Here is an 8,677-nt window from a genome sequence, read left to right on the forward strand (position 1 = left end):
TGTTTTTTTGTTTTGTTATAAATCATAAATGACAAGGAGGCGTCAGCTTCTCGCAATGCAAAGAGACTGTTGTGTGGGCGTGGGCGTGGTCTTCAGATTATGACGCGTATCACTCGGTGTCTCCATTTCCAACTCAGTCCCATCCCGGATTTTGCATGTGTAGTTGAAAGACAAACTGCTGCAACCTTCATCGTATATTTCACACAATTTCACACCACATTCATTGTTTCAGTTTAACATAATTCCCACATTTCCTCCCGTTGAGTTAAATATATATATATAAATTTTAATTTGTATTTTACTTTCTGATTTCCTGATGTATTACAGTGCTTCATTAATATTCATCATGGTATTTGCATACTGAGCATACACTTACATTACAAACCTACCAGTGCCTATTAAGCTCAGGATATCTGTGATCTAAAAAGTTACTAGTAACTAAAAAATAAGTTCTAGTTCTTATTTCTCTGAATTAGTATAATAAAATAATAGTACATTGAAAATAAGTACTAGTATCTATTAAAAAGAACTAGCATCTAACTAATAAATATAGTGTTTAATGATTTAGTACTAGTATCTATTTACTAAGTACTAGTTTCTAATAAGTAAGCACTAGTATAAATTTTTTAGGCACTAGTATCCAATGAATAATTACTAGTATCTAATGGAATAGTTACTAGTAACTAAAAATAAGTAGTAAACATAAAGGATTAAATGACAAAATAGCTTGCCATATGATTGAACACATATTTGGACTCAATCAGATTTTTTGTCTGTTTAATGTGAATTCAATATGACAATCAGTTCTGATGGTAATAGTATTGCAGTGTTCAATGGAAAAGCACTTTGATGTCCGTCATTCACCTCCACACTGGCTGGATGTCTTGTATTACAGAATTTGGCGTAAGGAGACCTGCAAAGATGGACTTATTGAAGCTGCACTTATTAAACACTCTAACCTCTCTGTTTCCTTCTTAGACATTTTTAAGCAGTCAGCACACAGACACTCTTCTCTCACTAGATAAAGACACTCGACTCTCTGGATGTGGTCCACTTCTAGGTCATCTGTAGGAATGGGGTTGGATCTGATGTTCACCTTTTGCAACTTTGAAAGGTTTTGGAGGAACTTTGGCAAATGTGTTAGGAGGTTGTTGAAGAGTCCCAGTTCTTGAAGTTCTTCGAGAGCAGCCATGGAGGGAGATAGGGTCTCTATGCGGTTCATTCCCAGGTTGAGGATGCGTAGGTTCCTCAGAAGCCCCAGCTCGTGGGGTAGGCCAGGGGTGGTCAGATGGTTGTTGCACAGATTGAGACTGTAGAGATTATGCAAACGGCCTATAGAAGCAGGTATCTGCTCAAGGTGATTGCTGTGCAGGTCCAGCCAGCGAAGTTTCACAAACTGGTCAATGGTTTCTGGGATCTTCTTGAGCTGGTTGCGACTAAGATCCAGTTCATCCACGTCGCAAAGTTTCAGGATACACTTTGGAAAGGTGGCAATCTCCATGTTGCTGAGGTCAAGACGACGTTTTCCATCCATGGTTACCTTCAGTGCATTTTTGGCCATTTTGAGAGTGATTTTTTTACCTGACGGTTCATTTGATTTCTTCTTCCCCTTAACCATTGCGTCTATGGACAAGATTGACATTATATAACAATACTGTATATAAGGGGTGTAACTGTACTTGTATTCGTACCGAACCGTGACAGGCAACGTTCCAAATATAGTCATCATTCCCATGCCCCACTCATTCGAAGGGCAGAGCCCTCGGAGTAGACTTTGGAGTGAACAATGCATTTGCATGCATTATGTAGAAATCTGGAAAGCACTTTACAAAGGAAGCAACGTAATTTCCTCATTATCTTAACCTGGCATGTTCCTGTGACAATGCAGCATTTTGTCCGTCAGCAGATATCGTTGTTTTAAAACCAGTTTTTTAAATAAACAATACATTTAAGATTTGAAAAGTATTTTATATATATATATGTTTATATATTATATAGCATATTTTCAAAACATTTTAAAATATAAAATGTATGTTTATTTGCAAACAGTCACAATACTTGGTTGTCACGCAGGAACATTCCACCTGAAGATAACAAGGAAATGATGTGGCTTACTTTACCAAGTGCATTCCTAACGTCTATATAATGGCACGCAAATGTACTGCTCACTCCAATGTCTAAACTACAAGGGCTCTGCCCTTCGAAGGGAGTAGGGCATAGGAATGATAACTTAATTTTGGAAATACGCATACCTTTACACCCCTACTGTATATACATAAAAGTGCAAGCATGAATGTCTATACTGGTTCAAGCCGGCTTATGATAATTTGTGCTAGTTTGCTGCAGGTCTAGCCACGATGTTTAGCATAAAAACGTCTTGGTTACGTATGTAACCTCAGTTCCCTGATGGAGGGAACGAGACGTTGTGTCGAGAACGACAGATGGGCGAACCCCATCTGTCGCTCTCGACACAACGTCGAGAGACCGACAGAAAGGGAACGTCTTGGTTACGTATGTAACCTCAGTTCCCTGATGGAGGGAACGAGACGTTGTGTCGAGAAACCGACAGAAAGGGAACGGAATATTAAAGCAGAATTCAAAACAACATATTTACAAAAAGCATCCAGTTCAATCGCCCTATGCAATCTATAGCAAGTACTGCGTATAAAAATAGCGTGCAATATTTAAGAAGTAATGATCGATGTCTCTTAAAAAAAAAAAAAAGTTTATTGTTGCAGTAGGAATCAGTACATTTTGTTTTTAAAAAACATGTGAAGCCTTATACTTGTCATTTGAAATGATTAACATAGTTAATAAGCTTAATTAGCTGGACTAAACATGCGTCAAAACTCATCAATACCACCTGGTAAAAACATTTTGCTTGTGTCTCTCATCTATAGGATGCAGCAAATCTTTTTAAGTGTATATAACAATGCAGGGTTTCCCAATACAATAAAACAATATTAAATCAGTAATGTTTGACTTTTGGAAATGTCTTTTCTTACCTGCTGTGATTGGGTCTCTATCTCTCAGTCCAGTTCAGAGCCAAAGACAGTCCCATTTAAAAGTGTCAGAGACTACTGTGTTCTCATCATGACAGGATGTCTTTTGTTAGGAGTCCTTCCATGTAGCTAAATAACGCACAGGCTTATATCAGAAACCCTGTGAGTAAAAACCAGCAGAGTAAACATGAATTTCCTCTGAGTAGAGAGCACTGTTTGTTGCTACTTTTATGAGATGGTTTTACAGACGAGGGTACAGCTTTGTTTTCTGTCTCCAGGCAACAGAAAGGCACGGTTCTGCCTGGTTGTTTTATTACTTTGTTGTGCGAGGAGCTCAGTTTACAGTGGTTTGTTTTTATTTGATGTATGACTATGACCCTGGACAACAAAACCAGTCTTTTGGGTGAATTTTTCGAAATTTAGATTTTTACAACACTTGAAAGCAAAATAATTAAGCTTTCTATTGATATATGTGGAGATACAGACGTTTATAACTCTGGAATCTGAGGGTGCAAAAAAATGTAAACATTTAGAAATCGCCTTTAAAGTTGTCAAGCAGAGGCGCTGATGCAGGCCATCCACTCCAAAAAATAAGGTTTTGATATATTTACGGTATGAAATTTACAAAATATCTTAATGGAATATGATCTTTACTTAATATCCTAATGATTTTTGACATAAAAGAAAAATCTTTAATTTTGACCTATACAATGTATTTTTGGGCGTTAATAATAATAATCCCGTGCTACTTAAGACTGGTATTGTGATCCAGGGTCACAAGATATATTAAAAAGATTTTTCACCCCAAATTAAATTTGTTATCAGTTACTCACCCTCTTGTCATTTCAAACCTATATGACTTTTTTTCTTCTACACGTAACAAAATATTTTAAAGAATATTGGAACTGAACAACAGTGTTTTGGTTTTGTGTCCACACAATAGAAGTGAATGAGTACCATCATAGTTCGGTTACCAACATTATTTAAAATATCTTCTTTTGCCTGTGCGGAAGAAAGTCATACCACCATACGTCAAAACAACAACAAACTACAATTACCACTATCTTTTGTCATAGATTGATATAAACATTTGAAAAAACTGGAAAAAAACACCACATAATAAAGCTTAAATCAATTATGGCCGCACATCGATAACTTTAAATGTCATTACAAATACAAATACAAATGTCATGATAATTCAAGACACAAGGACCAGTGAGAGTTGAGGTTATTACCATGTGCCATATTTGATTTGTTTTAAGCATCAGTTTAACTAAATGTGCAAAAATGATTGATTGTTTCTTCACAACTAGCCTATAAACTGTAAACTTCGAGTACTGTGTCTGTATTTAGTCAGTTTAGAAAGTAAAGTAACATTAATAATATTTATATTGTATGACTTTGTTGTTGTCAATCCCAAAATGTTTGGATAAGTATTCAGTTATTTAAAAAAGACCAATTAAGTAGCTTCATGGTAACACTTTATAACACTGTTTCATACCAAAAGGTCTCATGATATGGCCTTATTTATTGTTTTATACTGTTGTGTGAGGTCTAGTTATGAAGTTCACGTGAATTTTACATTCAAAAACATCAAAATCAAGAAGTAATAGACTATTTTCTACACTGGTTTAGAGGCCAGTTCTACAAACAATCAGTTTTAATGGGCGTGCCTCATTGAAGACTTTATAAGTAAACGCCCACTGCTTTGATTGGATCATAATAAATATTCTAGTTTAAGAAGATATCTCAGGGGGGCACGGTGGCTTAGTGGTTAGCACGTCCGCCTCACACCTCCAGGGTTGGGGGTTCGATTCCCGCTTCCGACTTGTGTGTGGAGTCTGCATGTTCTCCCCAAGCGTCGGGGGTTTCCGCCGGGTACTCCGGTTTCCTCCCCTGGTCCAAAGACATGCATGGTAGGTTGATTGGCATCTCTGGAAAAATTGTCCGTAGGGTGTGAGTGCGTGCGTGAGTGAGTGAATGAGTGAATGAGTGAGTGTGTGTGCCCTGCGATGGGTTGGCACTCCATCCAGGGTGTATCCTGCCTTGATGCCCGATGACTCCTGAGATAGGCGCAGGCTCCCGTGACCCGAGGTAATTCGGATAAGCGGTAGAAAATGGAATGGAATGGAAGAAGATATCTCAAGATAGTGGTATCACATAGTTTTACTTCTAAAATTAGGTTAAAATACAAAATGTTTAACACATTTTAAATTCAAGAACGATTAACGTGTTCTCTCCAAATAGGTAGCATCCTGTTTGTGTGTGTGTAGATGGCCACAATAGCGGCGGGCGTGATTTTTGAATATGTTAACGAGCCGCCAACTCTTTTTTTTAAGTCTTTATAAGGGTTGAAAAAGTTAGTTCATTCGTTCCACCATTGTGGAAAACTCACATTCTGCTCTTTGGTGTTTGAGAAAATGTTTGGTGTTTGAAAAGCTTCATTCAAGCTTCATTAACAGTATGGGATTTTCGTTTACTCTTTAAAACAATTACAAAACAAAAGTATATGTAGTCATTGTATTGTTGCCTTGTTTAAACAGGTTGTGTGTAATGAAATAGGTGCTTTGAACGACCCCAGATATTCCTGGCTTTTAGAAGAAATGAATGATCTAAATAGAGCAGGCAGTATGTATATTTAAACATAATATATTTATGCGGGTCATAGCATTTAGTGAAATGATATACTGAATATATGCTTAAATTTTATCAATAGGTTTGACACAACGCTTTAACAACACAACCCAGCAAAACCCCGGATGTTTTAGAAGAGCCGTAGGTACATAGGCCTGTGTGTGTGCGTGTGTTCGTGCGTGCTTGCGGTAGTAGTAATTTTTTTTAAATATTGTAATAAATTGTTATACTCTTTTACCATTATCTTTAGTTTCGGATGAAATACAATACAGAGAAAATTCGGATCGTGTGCTTGGAGCTGGTAACAATCCACTAGGTAAAGTGTTGTGATAACTGTTTGTTTACATATTTGTTTAAAACCAACAATAAAAAGTTAAACTGTTTTAAAATATATGTTTATTGTACTTAATAGGTTCTTTATTTGATCTATTAGCTAATATACCGAACTTGGTTGGAAACCCCCGAAATACGGCGAATCCTGGTGTGTCACCTTCAACGATAAGAACAACTTCAAATGTGACATTTGCCCAAGTACATACGGATGCCTCTGGCCGAAACACTATAAGGGTGCCTCACACCTAGCAAACAAGACAGTATCTAGACGTGTCTTGTTTGGGACGACAATTTAGTTTAAGCGTGGGAAGCGGCCGATTTTACCCAGGCTGAACCAGACCCATCAGAGCTACCTGCTTAGCAGGAAGTGTTTAGGTCTGAGTCTGGTACGAACCTAACATCATCCCATGCAGATGTCTTAAGGAACGATGAGGAAACGGGGTGCTCGGCGATGTGCGGTCGCTTGGATCAGATAACCGCAGAATTGAGGATCGAAAGAGAGGAATGCCGGAGGGATCGAAGATTGTTCGAGAACTTCAAACGTCTCGCCATCGACGATTTCATAAAATTCTGTCGACCTCAGAGAAAGCATCGCGAGACAACGAATGATACGGAAAGCTGCAAAAGACATTCTCGACAATCAGGCTCAAAGAGTTGTATTATTTACGGAAATTATCAACATGGCTAGATGAAGATACTTTTATTTTTGTTTTTATTGATCATGTTGTGTTTTATTTGGGTATTGACTTTGTTTTGAAAACAAAAAAAGTGTTTCTATTAGTTTGCACACAGCAGTGATTTTTGTTTCTTTTTAACGAAATTGTGAAAATGTCCACACAAAACGTTGTCAGGGTTCAGATCATTATGTAGCAAAAAGATTTAAACATGAAACTGATGGTAATTTAGGCCCCCCACAACAAAGTGTTTCAGATGTATTACAGGTTTAAGGGAATGCGTAGACAGACATCTACAAATGAGTCCCTTGCAGCTTTAATAAATAAATAAAATAAGAAAACGACCACCATTAGCAATCAATTATCTGCGCCACCGATCGTGTCGTATTTAACCAGCTCTCATCCTTTCTCACCCAGAACAACCTCCTGGAAAGCAACCAGTCTGGTTTCAAGAGCGGTCATTCCACTGAGCCTGCGGTGCTCTCTGTAATTGAAGCCCTCAGACTGGAAAGAACTTCCTCTAACTCATCTTTCCTCATCCTACTGGATCTATCTGCCACCTTTGACACCGTTAACCATCACATCCTCCTGTCCACCCTAAAGGCTATGGGTGTCTCCGAAATGGAGCTACAATGGTTAAGGTCTTACCTCTCATGTAGATCATTTAGAGTATTCTGGAGAGGTGAGGTATCTGAGTCCCAACATTCGACACTGGTGTGCCTCAGGGCTCAGTGCTTGGTCTGTTGCTATTCTCTGTATACATGACATCCCTAGGCTCTATCATTCGGAAACATGGCTTTTCCTATCACTGCTATGCAGATGATACACAACTCTACCTGTCTTTTCGGCGTGACGATTCTAATGTATCTGCACGCATCTCAGCTTGCCTAGCCGACATCTCGCTCTGGATGAATGGCCATCACCTGCAGCTGAACCTTACAAAAACAGAACTTCTTGTTTTCCTGGCCGACACAAAGAAACACCACAACCTGTCCATTCAACTGGGCTCATCAACCATCACATCCTCCAGAAAGGCAAGAAACCTGGGAGTGGTGATTGATGACCAGCTTAACTTCACAGATCAAGTTGCAAGCACCGCCCGGTCCTGTAGATTCATCCTCTACAATATTAGGAAATTAGACCCTTCCTATCACAGTGCATGCTACGCAAGTCCTAGTACAGGCTCTTGTCCTTTCCAGACTGCACCACTGCAATGCGCTACTGGGTGGACTTTCAGCTTGCACAACCAAACCCCAACAGATGATCCAGAATGCTAGAGTTATCTAGCGATGCAAGAGTTATCTATGCAAGAGTTATCTTTAATGAACCGAAGAGAGCACACGTCTCTCCTCTATTCATTAAGCTACATTGGCTCCCTATAGTCGCTCGCATCAAATTCAAGACTCTGCTCCTGGCCTACAAGACCACCACTGGTTCGGCACCCCCTTATCTTCACACTTATCTCAGATATATGTACCCTCCAGATCCCTATGCTCTGCAAACGAACGACGTCTTATGGTGCCATCCCAAAAAGGTAAAAAATATTGTCACGTACCACTCCGGATCAGTTCCACCTATGTGGAATGATTTGCCCGCTGCTACAAGATCTGCAGATTCTGTAGCCATCTTTAAGAATCGTCTGAAAACACATCTCTTCCTTCAACACCTGACTGATCAGTTCTGATTTCTATTTCTTCTCTACTCTTTAAAAAAAAAAAGAATCTTTGCTCTGTATACTGTGTTAGGTTATATGAGACCAGTCATCTTTTTTGATTGTACTTATGCTTTTTGTTGTCCTTATGCTGTCCCAATTGCTTCCATTGCTTACCCCACCTGTAAGTCGCTTTGAGTAAAAGCGTCTACCAAATGCATAAATATGAATATATAAATATAAAAGCTATAGAGAAGGGATATGTTGTTATTGACATAACTGAGGTGTAGCCTTTCCCACAGCGATCAGAAATACTGTTTTGTGAATATGTCAAAACGCTTTTACAGTACAAACAAGAAGGCAGTGGGTATCCATAACATGCG

General features: G+C 38.7%; 1 protein-coding gene across 1 annotated transcript; it reads right to left on the reverse strand.

Moving 5' to 3' along the window:
* Positions 1 to 787: 787 nt before the first annotated feature.
* lrrc18b (leucine rich repeat containing 18b) lies at positions 788 to 3,147 on the reverse strand. Its single transcript, XM_056770877.1, is given in 3 exon segments — positions 788 to 940; positions 943 to 1,623; positions 3,006 to 3,147. Coding segments are annotated over 2 exon segments (756 nt in total). The 5' UTR covers positions 1,619 to 1,623; positions 3,006 to 3,147; the 3' UTR covers positions 788 to 860.
* Between the last annotated feature and the right edge of the window lie 5,530 nt (positions 3,148 to 8,677).

The sequence above is a fragment of the Triplophysa dalaica genome, chromosome 17, assembly GCF_015846415.1.
Source record: "Triplophysa dalaica isolate WHDGS20190420 chromosome 17, ASM1584641v1, whole genome shotgun sequence".
NCBI classification, from domain to species: domain Eukaryota; kingdom Metazoa; phylum Chordata; class Actinopteri; order Cypriniformes; family Nemacheilidae; genus Triplophysa; species Triplophysa dalaica.